We start from the raw sequence: 21,334 nt of genomic DNA, 5'->3' as shown, positions 1-21,334 counted from the left end.
ATCCCACAATTTTTTATATGGATTATGAGACGCAACAAAAATGCGAACAGCTTCCACACAGCAATGGACCTGGAGATTGCCTTGTAGAAGCACAGGTGTTGGTATTATTTTATTTTTCAGCTAAAACATGTTACTCAATAACACAGTCTCTGCATCCAAAATGAGGCTCCATCACATTTACTCTGTTGAGATTGGGGAATAGAAAGGCAAAGACACCTGCAGAGACAGAGTGTGCTTTGGTAATTTGGGTAGAAGAAGGAACGAAGTCCTTCCAATAAAAGCCATTTAAGTATTGACAATAAGTATATGAGAATAAAGCCAAAATAATCAGTTCGGTGTCTCCTCATTCTGTAAACACAACCTGATGGAAACCTGCTATTCCAAACGCCCCAAAGAAGTCACCTTGCCATAGACCTCCTGCAAGGAAAGCCATGGCTCCTAACCCCAGGTGCTGCCTTGGCCAGGAGGTTCCAAGCTCAAGGACTGACTGACTTTGGAGGCAGGACCAGGAGAATACACACAAATTGGTTCAACAATAAAAAGTGCTGAAACTGGTAGGGTAAGGCCGGTACTGCACATCCAAACTGGAAAATCCAAAGCAGTATGTCTGAAATGAGTATCCCAAACTTGTCATTTCCCAGCTGTCACTGCATACGAGCTTTTTCTCTAACCCACCTCCCTGTGGCACCTTTGCATTCCAATGGCACATGGCAGTTTGAGTAGTGCAAATGGTCATTATGATCATTATATACAAACAAATATGCTCCTGGTCAGCCACTGCAGAGGCACAGTGCCACTGGTTCACCAACTTACTTCCTCCTGAGGAAAGATCCAATCATTCAGCTGCCAAGTCCTCTTTCTCCGCAGATTACAGCTTGTATGGTTTCCTTTGCTCTTTATTTATCAGGAATATAGAAGGAAAGAACCTTTTTGTTGAAGACAGGTGCTTTTACACTGTCTTTTTTTAATGAAAGTAGCTTTGCAACTCTGATCCCAACCTTCAGAAAGTAAGCTAGTTTAGTAAAGGTTATATTGCCCCAGCCCAGGAAATGTTAATTCCTGATCTCATGAACAGAGATGGTGCTACAATGTTCAAAAGGCAAACAGACCCCCAAGAGCCATCCACCAGGTGCCACTGCACTGGCTCATTTAACCCCAGATGTACAGAGGAACACAGACACTTTTCCCATGGATCAGAACTGTAATAGAAGCTATAACAGCAGCAGTCAGATGGTGAAAGCCTCCTCCAGAAAAGGAGGATCAGCCAAATGCAGTGTAAGACAAAACCCACTAACAACATGTGAGTGTTGTGAGGCAGAGATGAAACCCAAGGGAGCACCATCCTGCCATGACCTCAAACCTTCCCACATGCGTTGTGTGCACAAGGTGCAGCTCTGTAAGCTGATGCACCTCCCCAAGCAAGATGCAGAAGCACTAAAGGACTGGAAAGAGACACTAACACGATAAAGCAGCTGCTTTATCAGCAACTAAAAGGGTCAAGATTTTATTGGTTTGAAGTGGAGAGGCCTGCAGAAGGACAGAGTGAGGACAGAGTGCTGTCAGAGGGCTGGGTGAGGAGGACCATTTCGGTCTGACCCAGAAGCACACTATTTTAGTGCCCTTTTAGTCCCAGACTCAAATGGTTTTTACACCTCTAATTGTGTTTCTTGGCACACTCACTGAAACAACTGTCTGAAGACACCTCTAGGCTGTGTTGTGTTTCTATCAGCTGTGGCACACAGAGCCTTGTGATTAGTGTAACACAACTGAGACAAGCACTCACCAGTCTGTTTTCATCAAACACCTCGAACAGGAGCCGATGGTTGGTTGGGTTTACCTGTGAGAAAATCCAAATGTCACTGCAAGTTCAGGAGCTGGACAATAACAACCTGGGTACTAGCTCAGGCAGCAATCAAACCAAGGTAATTAGGACAGGACTAACACGTCTGATATAAATCTTTACTTGAATTGGAGCACCAGAACCTTACTGCAACTGGGACGAGCCTGGCAGTTGACATGAAAGCTTTTATTTGCTGTGCTCAGTTACTGCATTGCCCTGGCAGAGGAGCCCAGTCCCAGGCTGGCAAACTATCAGGGCTCCCCCTGCCTGACTGACTGATTTACAAGGAGCAAGAGTTTTGCTGCATTTCCTTCAGAATTGCATATTCAGATATGTTTCTGACTGTCCACTGCTCACCATCTCTAGCCCATTCAGCAAGTACCCTTGGAACACCCAGCAGAAATCTCCCCGACACCTGAAAACAGCAAACACACCCCCAGAAAATTATTGACTTAAACTGAAGCAGAACGACTGCCAACATTTAAAAGGACAAAATCAAACATAAAAAGAACCCTGTCAGAAAGACAAAACAGCTGCTATTAAACAACAACAAGTTTTATAGTTTGATATATTTTTTCAGAAAATCTTTGCAAACCAGGTTACTATGACCAGCATGCTTAATTAAGAAAATGTAGAAATAATATACCACAATTCTGTGGGCTGGAGATGGACTTCACAGTTTTGTGAAAAACAGAGAACTGTGACACACAGAATAGGGTATAAATTACTTTACAGGTCCCATTATTGCTGAGGACATTGAACATGTTTTTACAGAGCATCTGTGAACTATACCAGAGGTTTTGCAGCAGTGTTGTGCATTCCCTTTTCCTGAGATTTTAGATCTGTATTACTCAGCTGCAAACCCCAGAAAAGCTGTTTGGTGCACATGTCCCAAAAGCACTCCCCATGGAACGTTCCACTGGTGGCACTGCTGTCCCAGAGCTCCCCATCCTGGCAGCAGCTCCCGACAGACATCCACAGAACTCCCGGACGAACAATCCACCACACCAGCCCTCAGCACTGCTCGAGATTAATGCTAGAAACCCCCTGAAATTCTGCCTGACCTGCTTCTGTGAGAGCTACAGCTGCACTAAAAGTCAGAAGTCAATTGTTCTTTGGAAAAATATTGTCTGCAACTTCGTAGCAAAGTTACTGCCCTTCCAATTATATAATTGCAGGTTGGGAAACAGTTTCTAAGGAACCCGGAGCCAATTCCTGCTGAGCATTCCATCCCCTCAGAAACACAACAGCAAGTACATCAGGGCAGGCAGGTCTTTGGAGTAAACATATCAACAAACAGAAAATAAGATTAGCTGTACAATCTATTTGATAACAAAGAGAAAACAAGATCAGCTGTGTATGTTCTAATAATGACCGCAAACAAAGAGAAACTTACTCTGAAGTAAAACTCTTCATTCCATTTAGGGTTCAGTGTCTGTAAAAGAAATAACAATATTTACATCTAATGTTTATGTTTACTGGTGTGAATTATAAAAACACACGTGCAATTGACAGTTTTCTAGGGAAATAAAAGAGAAAGAATAGCCTGTAATAAAAGAAATTGAAAAATATAGGTTCTGTGCTTTAAGCTGGGAGAAAGAGCATCCTTTAGGAACAGATCAACTTCACACAGGTACAACTAGAAATTCTCTATTAAGTTAACCAAATGTGGGAGGATATTTGAGTCAGATGATCTTAAAATAGACATTAAATATAAATAGAATTTGATAATTAAAAGACAAATCATTGAGAACCTATAGAAATAAAATCTGAAGACATTTCATTCTCAAGATTCATTTAAACCCAGATGAATTTTTTAAACACAAAGGTAACTTTAGGCCTACAAGAATATGCTCAGGTTTATACCGTGAAATAAACAGAAAAATTTTAAAAACCAAAAAAAAAAAAACCAAAAAAACCCAAAAATAAAACCAAAAGATAAGGTTATTCCTCGGAATAGGTAAGATATTCTTCCAGTGTCCTCCCAGCCCAAGGATTTTAATTTTTAATTTTAACAACCTGACTAAAATGCACAGAATGAACATGCATATAGATTGCCAGCTGAAGTGAGCTCAAGCATGACATAATAAATTGACAAAAAAGAGATGAGAACTACAAACAGTAATTTGGGCAATTCAAGCTTGGGTAAGTATAAAAACAATTGGACAATATGTCCAATGTTTTTGTGCTCATGCCAAATCATTCCCTCATGCTCTCACACAGCAGAGATTTACGGGCAGAGCTGACAGGAAAAATTGGCTTTACACCCACGACAATTCTGTTCTAGCAGAGAAGGGGAATCTTGGCTGTTTATCTTACTCCTTGCTATAGATCCAAGAGATTCCTCATATGCAGGACATGGGGGCTGACTGTACTGCATCTCTCTACAAACTGGGAATACAGGAGCTCATGGCAGAGCAGGAAATACTTCTCTAAAAGACCACTCTAAAGGGCAGGTGAATCAATGACAGGAAGAGTAGGGACAGGCTTGTGGGCGGAGAGAAACTTTCAGCTGTTTTCCCTGAAGGAGCACAAAGTATTCAGTAAACCATAAATTAAAATGAAGCAGTAAGGAAAACAATGTTACATTCTAACCACTTGTATTCATCAAATGCTACTCCTGTGGCAAGAGGCCGTACATACAATTTACCAAACAAAGCACTGGCTTAACACGGGCTTTGAGGACACTACTGCCCATTGATAATCCATTAATTCTGAATGCTGCTTAACCACAGAGGTCAGGGAAATCTGATGGACAAGGCAGCAGAGTCTTTGGTAAATGCCTAGTAACTCACAGAAATCTGTCCCACCTTTACAGGCCCCACTCTTAGTGAGCCGAGCCAGAAAGTGCAAACTTATCTTAGTGCCAGCAAAGGAGAAGGAACTGCAGGAATGGCTCCATACAGGACATGAGCAGGGAAACAATAACAAAAACTCAACCTCAAGAAGAGTACATCCTAAAAAGGCCAAGTGCTGCACACATAAAGGACTGCCAGGAGTCAAGCTGAGCTAGACCTTCCTCGGATATTCAAAAAAAGGTTTTCATTCAACCCTACACAGAAAAGGAGAACATGGAGAGAAATTATGCTCCTGAACACCAGAGCTCAATGGGGAGACTGGGCATTCTCAGAGATGGAGATATTTTTAATATTCCATATGGGAAACATAGAACTCTTTGGAGCTCAGCACAGTCAAGGTGAAGAAACTGAAGAAACTGGATAATCTTAATCTGAATTTTTAAATTCCAGCAGGTGTTTAAAGAACACACTGACCACATTACAGGATCAAAGCCAGCAAACAGCAAATCCAGCTCTGCCTGCTTCAGAGAGAACCTTTTCAGCAGGGCATTCCTAACACAGCTCCAATACTAAGTACAATCATTAATCTAACCTTACAGCTGCTTTAACTATGGAGGGAGACAAACTGAAACAAAAAACCTCAGAAATTTAACCCAGGTAGATCGTGCCACATGAAGCTGATATTCTTGTGGTAACTTTATTTTTTCAGAGCAAGGAAATGATGTGCATTTAATCCCTTTGGTTGTAATGTCCTGTATCCTACTGCACAGTCCAGCTGTGCAGTAGGATACAGGACATGGAAAAGGAGAACAAAAAGGGGACACCGCAGTTCCTTCTGCTGTACCAAAAGCTCTCCTGAAAGGCAGTGCTGCACAGAATTACCCATTCAACTGAGAAACACATAAATGAGGAGAAAAATGAGAAACTTGTCAAGGGTTAGACACACAGAGCTGAAGGAGGTAACTGCCAGTCAGTCATTCCTCAGATTGACTGTACTCAGTATTTTTTTAATGATTTTAACTCAAAATTTAGATATGCTAATGATGTTTGCTATTTACAAAATAGAGAGAGGATTGCAACTTGCACAGGGAGAACTCTGCCTAGAGATGAAATTTAACAATTCAAAGCAGAAATTACCAACACATGAGTTAATACCACTATTACAGAAATGACTGAGAATGTCTGGGCTTTAACTGACAGTGAGAAGAAACAGTTAGGTGCTGTCTCCAGGCCAGACACACTGAGGTGCAGGCACTTGTTCTCAGATTTTGCTTAGGAGACAACCACATTACCCAGTTGCTAGACATGTATGTAATGACTTTAATTAGTGCTGCATTATGTTATACAATTGTGTTCCAGTGTTCTTAATCCTTCCAAAGCCATGGAATTAGAAAGAGTATATACATACCTTCTTGATAGTTTTTGTCTGCACAAGAGCAAGTTCTCTGTTCTCATCTGCTACATACAAGGAAAGTTTCACATACGGGTCACTGCAAAAGAAGACATCAGATTTAAGGGCCTACAATTGTACAGCCAAAGAGCACTGAATTTTTCATTTAACTGGGTAACAACAGCACCTCCAAACACTTCTAGTGAATTGCCTTCAGTGAAAGCTCAGAACTCTGGTAAGCTACTGACACATTGAAAATGAGTGTTTGAATGTTAAACCCTGCCCATAGCAGCAGAGATCATTCCCTGCAGCTCTGTCCCTGCTGGGGGCAAGAACCACCTTCTCCCACACAGCTCCTGCCCACAGGCATGCCCGTGGCACTCCTTTAAAACCAGGCAGGGAAAAATGGGAGCCGTGGGGTTTGGAAGAGACTGGCTGCAGCTAACCCCTGGAGGCTGACACAAGTGCAACAGGAAGCATTTTGAAGCAGTGTTTATAATTGTTTTGAACCATAAAACCAAGCTGCACAGTATCAACAGTGATTCAGGAGACAGGGCAGAGAGCAACCTGCTCTAGTAGAAGCTGTTCCTGCCCACAGCAGAGGGTGGTACTGGATGGTCCTTAAGGCCCCTTCCAATGCAAACCATTCCATGGTTCTGTGCTTTAAGCTGGGAGAAAGAGCATCCTGCAGGAACAGATCAACTTCACACAGGTACAACATCAGGAGGTGGAACCAGAGCAGAGCCTCTGCTTGAAGGGGGGAAATGGGTGCCTGAGTAAAACCAGGACCCTGACCTGCTCTGGTGCTTCCCTCTCAAGGCTGCAGCACACTCTGCTGGATGGTGACCCACGGTTTCTTGAAAGCATCAACAAGAGACACTCACAATACCACCAGACACTCAGATCTACCAACCAAGTCAATGAAACGCTGATACTTTTTGAATTTAAGGAACTGTTTTGTGACAGTATCACTACAGAACAATCAGCACTTGCATGTTCATTATACTGGATGTTCCATATATCGAATACAAAATGCCACAAAGGTGGAAACAAGAATAAACAAGACATCTTGTTGGATTGATTATTCCTATCAGTAGATGCACATAAATGCATCTACTTAATCTGCAATTAAGTTGAGCATTAAGCAGCAAGGTTTAGAAGAAAGCAAAGCATCATTGTGATTATAAAGAAATGCTAGTGCTGCTTTGAATTGCCTAATGTACCATACTAGTATTTACAGGTATCCTCCCAGATTTGGGTTATCAATCCATACTTGGGCAATGTTTTTTTCAGGAACCCTTAGAAATACTGCAATTTTTTAGTGCTAAAATAGCCTGGAACAATCTTCTGCCTACGGAAAATGAAAACCGTGGCACAGTGGCAAAGACTTTTTTTTAAATCTATTTCTACTTTAAAAAACTAAAGAATAATCAAGTTTATTATAAATTTCAGTAAGGAATTTTTGCTTTTACTGAAGAGACTACTGACATCTCTGCCTGCTCTAAAAGCGGGACAGAGTGAGTCAGACTGAGCTGAGCAGCCAAGCTCTTGGTCCTGAAGGTGAAGTTGGAGTTTACCCAAAGGACTGGATATTTGAGACTGTTTACTTACATGCATTTGTTTACTCAAAACAAACTAGAGAGTAAGGAAAGCTGACACTGCCCCAAGTGGAACTGTCTCACACAGCCCTGCACCGCAGCCACCTGCTCTGCCCCCCAAGCTGCCCAGCCCCAGTGGCAGACCAGCTCTGCATGAAGCTTGCACAGGAACACAGCACAGAAGGGGATTTAAAAGGGCATGCTGGAAAAGCTTAGGAGCGTAAGTGACACTGGATGAGCAGAACGAAGCCCTTCCACTCACACAGATAACACCATGTATCTGACACATGGAACTGACAGTTCTGCACCTTGCTAGGAAAGCTTGCTGCAGAGGTCACTTGGAGGAACAGCACTGAGTTCGCCTGGGGACGGGGATCAAGGATTGAATGTGGAAATGTCACAAAACAGAAAACTACAACTTTCTCTACATCAATGTTTACACTAGTACCAGTGCTAAAATGCCATGTTAATGAAACCTGCAACAACAAATTGGTAGTCATGGACTGCTAGGAATCTGTTAATGTAGGAAATATCAAGTGGAATCTACATGGTGTTCTGGTAGAATCACTGTAACACCAGAAAACAGATACAGGAAATGAACTGCAAGCCTGGAGCCTGGGGACACTACAGATGGCCAGCCCATCCCCAGAGTTCCACTGGCAGCACTCAAAGAGGGACACCAACACAGGGGCACGACAGACTGACAGAGAGCTGCCCAATGCAGCGCAAGAGGCGACCCAATGGAAGCCAGTGATAACAAACCTACATTTAGGGCAGCAAAGAGACATTTCAAAGCACCAAGTTGTGTTTAAAAAGAGAAATGAGCCCAGTCACCATCATACCAGTGACTGGAGATGAAAGGGAGTTGATTTGTGGACACCTATCTAAAATGCTCCTCCCTAAAAACTGAAAATTATTAAAAGCACCAAATCTCATCTATCCAAACACCAAAACCTAAAGAGAACATCCGCGCCTGCCAAGATCAGGAGAGCCTTGAAGCTGATAACAGTTCTCTAGAGAATAAAAGGGAATCCTAAGAAAACTATGCTAATAATCCAAGGTATATTAATCACAATCACAACTTAGTACAAAGAGAGTTTTGCAGAACAGCCATCAAAACAATCTGAGGCTTTAAGAAATCCTTTTCCTGACCTCAGGAATCCCTCGGACTTCCAGAATTAGCTATTTGCCATGGTTTTGTCAACTTGCAGTATTTGGCATTTTCTTAACGCTCAAGCAACTGTAGATATATAATTTTCATCTTTCATTTGAATCTCAGCATGAAAAGGCAGGGTTCCAGCTCTTCTTCTGGAGGACAACAAAAGCACTGATGACTTAAAAACTCCAGCCAAAAATCTCAAGGAAGATCAGCCTCCTTTAAAAATCACATTACTTTAGAACAGTGTGAAACTGGGGCCCATGAACAGTGTCCCATTTGTTCACTTGAGTCTGGAATCACTTTTGCTCTATACTTTTGAAACAGTTTTGAAAGCAAGTCTCAAACTAGCTTTTGCCAGTGACATGATGTATTATTTACTTATTTTAAGCTCTAAAAGAAGGGGGTGGAGAGCACAGGCACATGTGAAAGAACAATGGAACTACTAAGGCCTACATGGCTCTATTTTTATTTTAAAAGCTGAAACCGCCTCCCCACATATAAAATTTAGTAACACTTGTTATGCAAGTGCGTGAATGCCAGGCTTGTCACATGCAGGCAAACTTTGCATTTCAAAATAGCCCGACTAGTTTCCTTTGGAACAGTCTTGCACAAGATAATTTTGCTTCTATAAGAAATACAGAACCATTCCCTTTGTACTACCCCTTTTCTGCCTCACATATCTGAAAGAACTGATCAGCAGCTCCTGTCATTCTGGCTGCAGAAAGACCAGCACACTCCAACATGAAGGCAGAGAAGCCTCTTTCTCAAAGCCACATCCCAATCTGATTCTTTCCCTGGTCTTGAGGGAATTTGGTGATCAGGTAATCTTCATCCATCCCATTTCCCCAGCCCCTCACTCCACCCAACCTAGCTGCACTCTCCTCAGTGTAGGTATACATAGAACAACACCCTTACTGAGCCCTTCAGGCATGTGCCTCCTCGTACTCCCAAGTCAGAGAAGTTGAATGTTTCAAAAATCCCCAAAATGAGCACCTTCAGATTTCTGTCAAGAACAGCAGAAGACCTCAGGCCACCTCCTCCCCACGGGACTGGGATGGCTGAGGGCTCTGGGTTTGCCTGCTTTGGGGATCCCTCCCCCCATGGGCAGGTTTGGAGGCAGATGTGCCCAGTACTGAGCGCTGCAGGGACCGACCTGCTGCACACAGACACTCTGGCAAACCCGCAGACTGAGGGCTGTATGAGGGGAAATGTGCTTTCACACACAACATGCCTTCAAGAACACCACTTACAAACTCAGACCAGTAACGTACGCTGACCTCAAAAACATTCATCTCAAGGAGTCTCCACAAAATTATGGGAGCCCTTGGATAGCAGTTAACATCAGGGCTGAAAAGCAGGTCATGCTTGGCAAAAGGAAATCCTGTGAACCTGGAAATGTTTTTCAGAATCATTCAATCATACTTAGAGAAACTCTGACTGTGCATGCACTTAGTGGAGCTTTAAAAATTACCTTTTTTTTTTAAACTCCAATGTTTTGCTTAGTCACTTTTAGATCCAAAGAGATGACGGAAACAAATTCCCAAAACATGCATCATCAAAGAAGATCAGAATTATACTGAGACACTTCTAGCCAAGCTTTATGGAGAGCAGTAAAAACAATGTTCTAAGGCAGAGCCTCTTACAGTCGCTGGCATTTTACCCCAATAACCATTCTCCCGGTGACTTTCCCCACTCCTGCCCAGTAAGGACAAGTACAATAAGAACACACAGCAATTAACTACAAGGAATACTCCAGAGCACACTGGCTGCTTTTGCTCCCTGGTTTTATTTCAGCACGAGCCTTCTGGGTTTCATCTTGCTGCCTGTACTGAGTAATATCCATTAAAAGTTTTTCTCAAAGAGAAGGAAGATTTTGACCTCACTGTCATACAAGTCTCATGCCCTGTGACACAAAGTGTCCAATCACACAAGGAAAAAGGAACATCAGCTTCTGAAAAGAAAACAAAACTTACCTTACTCTTCACTGCAAAGCCGAACTTGCAATCCACTGTGCCTAAGCATCCCAAAATCTCATTCCTCCATACCAAATCCCAGAGTCCTTTTACAGACCTCCCATTTCCCTTCTAGTGTTTTATTTTGCAAAGAAAGGCTCACACTTCTGACTCTACAAGAAATGTAGCAAGGCTTTACCAAAGAGCTGCTAGAGATAATGACTCACATCATAGACAGCTTCGAAGAAGTGCCTGTGGGTGAAAAAACGAGTTAAAAATTATACCTCAAACCCCACCCCCAGTGTCTCCACCTTCCTTTACCATGTTATGTTCTAATAAGGAGTAACGACATGAATTCCTCTTGTATTCTTGCTCTCTTGGAAGTCTCACAGAGGATAAAGAATATTTTAATCTTCCAAAACAGATGGGAGTGTAAATATGGGGTTTTTTCCTCCCTTAGGCCATTTTTTTTTTTTCAAAGGTTAAATAAATGCTCTGACAGAATATGCATACATCAGCCCCTGGAGCTGAGGGGCTGATGTATGCATAGATCTTCCTATGCCATTTCACACTCCCAAAATATCTTAACAAGTTCCAAAATCCAGCGGGGGTGGGGAAGGAGAGAGAGAACTCCATGACACCTGGCTTTTGGAAGAGAAAAGCTCAGCACAGTAGTTCTGCCTTAAATATTTAAGACCAAAATATTTTCCTTAGATAATATTATTGACATGCCCTTTTTTCTTTTAAAAGATACCAGATTCAGGTAAACTCACAGATCACAGTAGAGAGCAGGAAGGTGGGAAAGCTGAGGAGCTGAATGCAGAAGCTTCCTTTCTTCAAATAACAAGAAACACTTTATGCTTCTGTATTTTTACAATTTTTCCATTAAGCAACTATCTGATGAGAATTATTTTTCACTATGACATTATAACTGTCAGGAATGATTACCAAGTCTTCTTATTAAGTAGCAAGACCACATCCTCGAAAAAGCAGCATTTCTCCATTTAAAGCTCCTGAAATATAGACCCAGTGCATCCTAAAGACCGTAGCATGTAGAAATGGGTAAAAAGCTGGTGATTTTGGTGAGAAGCCTGAAAGCCTAATTTGGTCGGAAGCCATCAGGTACCGGTTCGCGGCGGAAGCTGCGGAAACTCTCTGGTGCCCTCTGCTGCCAGGCACGGCGCCGGGCGAGATCAAACACCCGCACGGATGGAAAGGATGCACCGACACCTGGCAGCCCAATAGTGATTTCACACACCTGTATGAGCATCAGCATTACGGTTTCACAAACAAAACTATCGATTATCCAGCATATTTCTGCCGAGCAGGCTTCCATCTCTCCCACGCTGGCCACACCTGTAGACAAGGCCTCCTTCCCAGGCAGGCACACACAGCTGGCTCTGCAGCGAGCAGTGACTGCTCATCTCAGCATCTGCCCGCGGCTGCTCCCTGCACCCCACGGCTTTTATGGGAGCACACTTTATTCCACAGGGAAAGCACGAGCCACGTGTGCTTGCTGCTTTCTTTCCCTTCCCCACACTGTTAATAACATTTCATTTCCACTACACTGGAGGAACTTCCACTGCAAATCAGCCAGAAACAGGAAAAAGCAACAGCAGAGTATGAACTCTCCCCTACTTGAGCAGCTGCCCGCTAGTCAAGTGGCTCTGGGAATTCGGTCACAGATCTGTTCCACCTCGGGGGCCTCCCTCGGCCAGGATGCACACAGCACTCTCCCTCTGGCACACGTGCAAGTGCTGAAGAGGCATTCAGGAGCCAGATTATGTTTTTTAATTGATTGATTAATTTATGACAGCACCTCCCTTCAATGGATTTGCCTCTGCTCATCCAGGGGAGCCATCCGTACGAGAAGGGGAACAGGCTGTTAGCCAATCCAGTTCCAAGGCAGCACACGTGCTGGAGGAGATAGCTCCAGGGGTACAGCTATCACCACAGTTTTTCCAATAGTTAAAACCAGACATACCATAACCCAAAGGGGACTAGAAAAGTGATAGCAGACTTAAAAGAATAGGTACAGGGTAAACATCTGCCATCTTTGTCACCTGCAAAGCCACAGCCACATGTGCTCTCCTCCCATCGTGAACCACAGTGACAGGACACACATGAATTTAAGAATTCAGCCATATTTCAAGCAGCCTTGCTCACAAAAGGCGTATACAGCACAACTTACAATCCTACCAGCAGCCTGAAGCCTGCCTTCCCCAGCTCCATCATGGATCCTGGACACATGAAATCAAACCAGAAAAAGGGCTTTTCAGAAAAGACCAGGTAAAAGCAATAAACCCAGAGGCAGCCCATAACTAATTCCTGTGCCATTAGAAGCACAGCTCCCCGACAATGAAAAACATCTGCAATTTTAACTGAAAAGCACCTTACATTTTCAACTTCCAGACAGCCACAATTTTTACTTACTTCATGATTTAGAAGGCAAAATACAGTAGCTAAGGCACCCCATCAACTGTACATTTATGGGATACACACAATCTGAGCTCAGCCAGTACTTGGATTATTGTATGAAATTTATTAAGACACTTCAATTAAGAAGTTAGAAGGAAATAAATGTCAAACATTCACACATGTAAGCTGACACTAAATTCACAAAATCCCAATCTGCACTATCTACAGCTCACCATCAGTACACATCACAGACTTGTAATTTTACAGGGCAAACTATAAAGCAGGTTACAGACCCCCACTTACATCTACACTAACCAGCCCCTTGTGCCAACCTCCACTGCACTTATGCAGATGAAATGCCCCACATTTAATCATCACCTCGGGGTGCTCACACTTACTAATCAACTCTACATTCTAGTTGCTTCGTGTCATTGCAACTGTAATTCCATACATTTCTGAACTATGAGGAGAATCATAGGAAGCTATGAGGTAGGAAAAACCCTCCAAGATCACTGAATCCAGCACAAATCCACATCCCCAACTGCTACATCTAAATGGCTTTTAAATCCCTCCAGGGATGGGGACTCCACCGCTGCCCTGGGCAGCTGTGCCAGGGCTGGGCAGCCCTTTTGGGAAAGACACTTTCCCTAATACCCAACCTAAACCTCTCCTGGCACAACCTGAGCCCTTTCCTCTTGTCCTGCACCTTGTTCTCTGGAAGCAGAGCCTGACCCCCATCTGGCAGCACTTTCCTGTCAGGGTGTTGTGGAGAGCAAGGTGGTTTACCCCACGTGTCCTAAGATATCCTTACTTGCTATTAAAATGATTTCCTAAGTAAAAAAGAAGCCCAAAAAAGGCAAACTCAAGAGCATTGGGATTTCTCTACTGTTACAATCTTCAGAAGAAAAGTAAAAGTTTCTCCAGTGCTCTACACTGTAAAAGACTTTCCTTAGATTTAATCAAGAAGGAAATGGCTTTCAGACTCTGCAAGCCCACAGGCAGTGTTTTATAATGGTGATGTTGATTAAAAGCAGGCAGGACAACCCACTGAGATGCAAAACACAATGTACACCTTGTAGCCAATCCTTCACAGTCAGGCAGGAACACGGTCACTCTTCTGCTCCAGTCTGAAGCCCTGCACAGCTCCACCACGGAAAGGCACAGCAGCAGCTGGGGCCCCAGCTCTGCAATGCCAACGGGTTTTCAAATGACTGTACATTAACTCACTTGAAAGATTCAAACAAATTTAAAAACACTTGTAGGGAGTATGTTTTTAACTCTTTTTTTAATGGAAATCCTACTAACTTGAGACCAATTTCCTTAAAATACGTTAATGGCCGTAGCAATAGGATTCAGTACTAATTACATTTGGATTTAACTTCATGCATTTTGAAAGATAAAAGTTACGTTGCTTATGGTCAGCAAAAAATTGTACTTCAAAACAACACATTTGGAGAAAGAAAATAAAAAAGCTTTGGCATACCATATTCTGCACACAGCTACCAAAGGAACGCTTGTTGCAAACTTCACCCAAAATATTAAAGTTGATTAAACTTATAATTGCTGCTTTCATGTAGTTTTAAGCTAGATACACAGGCTAATGAACAATTTGTAAGCATCATTAAATAAATACAGGAAAACCCACAGGGAGGCTCATTCATACATTAAGAAATTAGTCATTTCAATAAAAGCTAAAATTGGATACCACTAATTTCAAACAGATAAAACCCTTCTAAGTAGATTGGAATGTTTGCAGTGGAGCACTTTGTCATGCTTAGGCTTAGGAGAGCAGGAACATCAAGCCTGAATTAACCTTCAAAGAAGAAAATTACTGGGTTTGGGTTCATTTTAGCTTCAGAACCAGCCTGTCCCCCAGCTATTACCTGGCTGGGGTCTGCAAGCCTGGGCCTTGAGCCGCTTCCTGTGCTGGCAGAGCAGAGGGAAGGAGCGGGCAGGAGCAGCCAGAGCCGCACGAGCAGCTGTGCCAGCACACGCCCAGCACCTGCAGGGCCCTCGCCCTGCCCAGCTGATCATGTTCCAAGGATCACAGGCGCTGCACAACACCCACCTGGCTCCAAAGATGTCCTTCTTCGCTAGATCGATGCCAGAAACCACCTTCACCCTGAGGATTCGAGACTCCTCCTGCGACAGAAAAGAAATGGGTTCAATGTTTATTCTCTATGCCATTTGGCAGATAGCAGGAGTCTCTCCTAGGGAGGATTTGGAAAAGAACCACCTCTTGGAAGGCTTATCTGAATCCAACCATGAGGAGTATTTGACTCCAGTCAGAGCTGTTAAGAGTTCGATAAAGGCAGAGCAGAAGTAGATAACAGTAATAACATCATAGCAATAATACTGTAACAATAACAGCAATAAAAGTAGAAGAGTATTTGCTGAACAGGGCCATTTCACATCCTGAGTGATCCATATGCCACAAATTCATTCTGCATTGACACTGAAGCTCTTCAGACACAAGGGAAATTATTCATAACATTTTAGTAACGAGAGATGCCTGTAGTGTAAAAATTGAGGATGCACGGTTTAAAATAAATACTTAAAATTAAATTTTTAAGCCTGTCCCACCACCTTGGTGTACATGGAGAGCTCAAAATCAGCGTTCACTGACAGATGGCAAGTCCTGCAGATGCACATCACTGGAGCATCAGCCTGATGCTCAGTTTATCACTTCATTGCATGAAGTACCTGAGGAAAATCAGTAAAAATGGCCTTTTTTTCACTTTGGTTTTTTATCACTGTGTTTGAGCAACAGGAAGAGGCCACCAAAATGAAACCTGGAAAGTCTTCTACAGAAACAGGTTCTGCAGTCCCCCATATCAGTGATACCTTCTCTGCTCTGATAAGCTTCCCAGAGCTGCAAGATACTGGATTCAATTACAGTAACTTGAGACTCTGTTCCTTGAAGCCTGTTCAGAAAACAATTACACTTTCCCACAGGTTTCTCCAGGTCTGTTTGCTTTAGGCAGCTGATAGCCAGACACAGCTTTGTGTCAGCTGTCTTGGCACAGATTTTTCCAACTGTGAGGAAGGTCAGGAGCAGCCCCAAAGTAAAGCCATACCCAGGCAGCCCAACTCACCCCTCTGGAAGGAGGCACAGACAGGGGATCAGAAAACAACAGCCCCATTGAACCTGTCTGCAGGGCAAGTTCCACCCTGGCACATGTCCTGCCCAAGGAGCTGGGCTGCGGCAAAACAACACTTGAGACACAAATTCTTCCTGTAAACCCAGCGTTTGGTATTCTCTCCAGCAGCACTTAACACCACAAGGTACTTTCTAATTAGGGAACAGGATTTTAAGCCCCAAAAGAGCCCAAAGCTTACCTGAGAGGTGACAAAAAGCATGTGAAAAAGAACAATCCAATGGACTCACATTAGTGGGTATTTCCTATGTACCATGTGCCTGGTTTTCTAGAGTAGTTTTAATATACAAAAGGCAATGAACTTGCAAATTGTGATCAAGATAATTCCTTCAATAAGAGAAGAGAGCATAGGAAAAAAACAAGCCAAAACTGGTCTGTTCAGACCTCACTGAAGGAGAACTACAGGGGAAGTTGCAATAGTTGTTTCTATATTAACAACAGTTGTTTCTATCTGAGTGCTACTCAGATTCCCTCTAGCAAAGTCCAACATCAACTTTGCTAGAGTGGCATCTTCCTCCTCCAGAGGGCACCTCTGCATGTTAACTGATTCAAAAGAAATCAAAGAAAAACACAAACAAACAATCCCCCACCATCTTTGAAAGAGAAAAAATTGCAAGAGGAGGTCCCACAGCTGGAGGATCCCTAATTGAGTTTTGCAAGATACAAAAGATGATGCTCCAAATGATCTAAACAGATGCTCAAAAACATACCTGAAGGGTCACATCCACTTTAAGGATCCCAGAAGTTATGACCCTGTTCCCTCCTGCCAGAAGGCTATCAGCCTCTCCTCAATATTCCAATTTAACAAGCAGAACAAGTGCTTTTGCAAATGTTTGCTCCAATTTTCATACACATGAAATATGTATACATATGGATGTAATGCTTAAAAAAGAAATTAAACCACCTCCTCAGCTAGTGATGAGGTCTACCATATACACCATATGTATTAACTTTTGCTGACTCCTTGTATCACCATTTTGTCCTTTATTTCCAAGTGTGCTGTGTCTAGGTAAAAAAAGGAGTTAAATTATTACAGCAACAGCGAGGTGATCTCACCTCATTGTCCACCAAAAAATCAGATAAAGGATTGCTTGACTGGGCACAGTCTGAGACTCCCAGAGTACCAATTACCTGATGCAAGTTTCTTCCCAGCCCTCTCTGAAAAGACTCTACAAGAAAATTAGGATTTTGGTTGGTTTTTGTCATAAACCCAGGGCACAATGACAGAGATCACTAACCATAGAAAAATTCTGTGTGAGAAGACCCAGGATCCAAACCCCAAAGAATAAAGGGATCCCCAGCCCAACCAGATTGGGAGGATTAAAAAGTGGGGATCTGACATGCAGACAATGAGACTGAAGGATAACAAGCATACAGCTGGAGTCCTAATTTTCAAGTAAACAAACAAGAGCCAGCAAAGCAGGGTAACAAGGCTGATTAGAGACACAGCACAGCTCTGAGGGACTCCAGTCAGGGAAGCAGGTACACACACGGCAGGAGCAAGGCTCCCTGGGGAGGAGCCAGACGGAGGGAAATGAGGGCTTCCTCCAGCACCCGTGGCTGACCGACCACAGACACCCTGCTGCACTCTAAAAAAGCACTTGCTTAATTAGCCCGGCCATATCTTAAAAAGGAAAGAGATGCCAGAAGCAATGGTGCAACAGTGAGCTCTCTCAGCTGAACAGCTTCAGGTCCCACATGAAGTGACACTGCTGCACACACACAGACTCAGTCCAGACCACTGCCCGATGCACACAAAACCTGCAGAGCACAATTTACTGGCAGTTAAGTACCCTGACTGAAAGACTTCCATCAGTGATCAATCACCTAACAAATTCCTAAAGAGCCATTTCCCAACACAAACTCCCATCTTCTGGCAAGACCATTCGGACACCCTTTGTGTCAGCAAGCAGTGGAGGCAACTGCACACTACAGGGCAGAATCCTGGGATACTCCCTGCCTTCTCCTGCACCCAAGAGGCCAGCACCCACCCTCATCCGCTTTTCATCCCACCCCATCCTTCCATGAGCAGCCAAATTCTCCTCCTTGCAACATCACAGAGATCAGGGTGCACGAAACAGAAACCTGCAAACAGTTAAGGGGAGACAAGCCTTCAGAAGCCACTTGCACTTGAGTTGCCATTTGCCAAGGGAGAATCTTTGGTTCTGCCCAGAGTTGAAACTACATAGCAGAAAGAAATACTTGTCTGGTGATGAGACTAAACTATATTCGCCTGTGCAGGAAGCGAAACACCTGACTGCAATTTTTGTGTTCCACTGAATTCCCTGTGTTTTCTAAAGCACATATCCCTAAACTGCTTTTTGAAGCACAGTTTGAAAGAGAAGTTCAGCTCACTCCACAGAGACATCTTCCTATCCTATTTCAACCTTGCCTGGAGCATACTGAGCCTGGAAGGGGCTCCAGGTGCTGCCTGTCCCTACCCTGGGTGGCTCCTGCTTCCCCAGGCCAGGCTGTGCTCAGAGCAGCCCCAGAGCTGATGCTGCAGTTCCATTCCTGCCTGGCTCAGGTTTGGCACCTACAGTGCACAACACAAGCAGGGATTCCAAGCAGTGCTGTCCTGAGCACTGTGACTCAATCCACTGGCTGTGTGTGCAGGTGGGGATGGAGGTGGAGCTGGAGCATTTTGGCAGCTCCCTGTGGACATTCCAGCAGCTGTCCCTGCCCACGCTCCTGTCCTGTCCCCAAACATGGCCTCCCCAGCTGCTGCAGCAGCCTGCCCTGAAGGGCCTGGTTACCTATTAGTGCTGAGCTCCACTGCGCCGCACGTCCACACTGACTTCTGATTTGTCCAATCATTAACATGAAGTTTACATATTCCTGCCTTCCCAAAACATGTCAAAGGTTACAGAGTTCTCCTCTCTGCTGAAGGATAACCTCTACACAGTTTGTGTTCTCTTTGCTGCAGTTCACAGTGCCATTTCAGAGGACTCAGCTTATTTAGGTGGAACCAAGCTGTGGAACTGGAAGCCTATTATAGATCAAAACCCAGACTTCATCAACAGTGAACAAACCTCAATTCACCTCAGAAAAGATGAAGGAAAACAGATGTATTTCCAGATTTAGCAGACTTTTGTATGTATATCTATCTGTATTATTCACATTTTGTTAGTTCTTTGTTAAACACAACACCACATTCACTATCTCCAGTTGCTCTGGAAAGCAAAGTAATTTCTTAGACCCGTTAAAGTACTCAGATAAAAAAACTTATTAAGTTCTCCCCTTGGATTAGTAAAACACCCTGGAGCTGGGGAGTTTAGAGAAGAGCTGTGACAGCAGAGAGAAAGAATGAAGGCCAAACACAGTGTCCGGAGCTGCTTTCTCCCCCACAGACAGGGTGAAATGCTGCCCTTTCAAAGGGTGATCCAGGAGACGCAGCTCAGCCAGCACCAGCTTCACCGACATAGAAGTGCTGTAAAACCAACCTGAACAAGCTTTGCAATACACATCTGTATGTTCTGAATGCACAGAAAAGAAAGCCACAGCAATCCAGCCTGGTGTAAGAAGGGAAGCTGCAGATGTCAACTTCCAACAGGACAAACAATCCCATGACACATGTATCATACGCATTAAGAGAACAGCCTGAAAATAACAATCGATGGGGGTATAAAATTAGAAGGTTGACTCGTTTAAATGAACAGACAAGTGTGAAAGGCACAACGGCTGGATCAATGCAAACCAATATTTGAACAGCTGTCACGCAGACCAGGAAGATTAAACATTTAACGTGTTTTTCCAAAGGTATATAAAAGCGTCTCTGAGTCAAACACCCCGAGGCGGGCAGGTTTATGCCCCTCTGTTCTGAGCCGGCCAGCCCGTGAGGGACGCCAGGCTGTCCCCCCGCAGTCACCGCACAGCCTCCGCCCGGCACCGGGAGCTGCACTTACCGCCGACCCCCGCGCCAAGAGCTCCGCCAGGCACCGCTGCTCGCCGCCGCCTCCGCCCGCACACACGGAAGTTCAGCAATTGCGGCAATAAAGGATCATCGCCAAGGCAACGAGGGGAAAGGCCAGCGAGCTTGGGTTTCACCTGGAGAGAGCTTCACCTGAGTCACGGTGGGGGAGTGTCGGTCAGGTTCAGTTTGGCTACTTTTTTCCCTTCTCTCTCTGTAGAGACATTTTTGATTCCAACCCATGATAGGCGCCAGAGAGGTAAATTTCCACTAACTACGAGGAGAGAAACCAGATCCCACTGGAATGTTACCTGCACATAGAGACTCTGTGAATCCAGTTTCATCCACTGAGCACCTCATCTCTAGTTTCATTATATCTCAAAGTTTGCAAAACATAACATACTGAAAGATAACAGATCTTTAGGTCAGTGTTTTGATGGCAAAACAAATCCAAATGGAAAAGACAACAAACCTTTAATTCAATGTTTTAACTGTGGCACTTCTGGTTTCCTGAATGAAAACTCACACACAGAGCCCTGTGTGCTACACACCCACAATCACCCAAACACGCCCTGCTCTTAATTCTCCCCATCTGCGGGGGACAAATCAATTAGGATCTGCAGTTCCAAAGCCAAATCCACTATGTGTCACCTACTTAAGGGCCAGTGCTGGCCACAGCAAGCCTAGTAACCATGTTAGGCTTCTCCTAAACCTCCCAGCAACTGAAACCAAGTTCGGTGGCAGAAGAGTTGAGCTGATTCTTACTTTGATTTGGTGGATTGAACCAATCCACTTATAGCTGAGGGGAAAAAAAAAGTGCTTTAGGAAGCTATTCCACATCACCCTCCTGAAGAGAGTATTCCCAAATTAGCTTATCCTGTTCTGACTGGCACCTCCCTAACATCAAACAATGCTGGGCAGCCCAAGAGGGAGAATCCAAGTGGGGTGCCCTGTCTGGTGGGCTGTCACCATCACCCCCAGGAAAGGCAGCTGAGAGCACCCCAAGGAAACAGCTCAATCTCTGATCACAGTGACTTTGTAAAGGCCATAGCAACAGAATGTGGAAAGCTCCCCTCTAATTCCTGCAATATCTTACTAATCTTGAAATTGT

The 21,334-nt window shown here is 43.9% G+C and overlaps 1 protein-coding gene across 4 annotated transcripts in view; it reads right to left on the bottom strand.

The window, feature by feature from the left end:
• The window catches only part of NEDD4L (NEDD4 like E3 ubiquitin protein ligase), an 81,011-nt gene that overhangs the window by 41,510 nt on the left and 18,167 nt on the right, over positions 1 to 21,334 (bottom strand). For 2 of the 4 annotated variants that reach the window (XM_030237289.2, XM_030237290.2), the window contains exons 2-5: positions 15,224 to 15,297; positions 6,047 to 6,128; positions 3,237 to 3,275; positions 1,784 to 1,837 (exon numbers count right to left, since the gene is read on the bottom strand). In XM_030237289.2, the coding sequence (XP_030093149.1) occupies positions 1,784 to 1,837; positions 3,237 to 3,275; positions 6,047 to 6,128; positions 15,224 to 15,297 (249 nt within the window). Of the gene's footprint in view, positions 1 to 1,783; positions 1,838 to 3,236; positions 3,276 to 6,046; positions 6,129 to 10,758; positions 10,966 to 15,223; positions 15,298 to 20,218; positions 20,287 to 21,334 lie in introns of those variants that run through there. The other 2 variants (XM_009099650.4, XM_050986529.1) reach the window with 2 other exon arrangements.

This window comes from Serinus canaria, chromosome Z, assembly GCF_022539315.1.
Source record: "Serinus canaria isolate serCan28SL12 chromosome Z, serCan2020, whole genome shotgun sequence".
Lineage (NCBI taxonomy): Eukaryota > Metazoa > Chordata > Aves > Passeriformes > Fringillidae > Serinus > Serinus canaria.
Note: the sequence above shows the minus strand (reverse complement) of the source record. Positions and strands in the feature narration are given on the sequence as shown.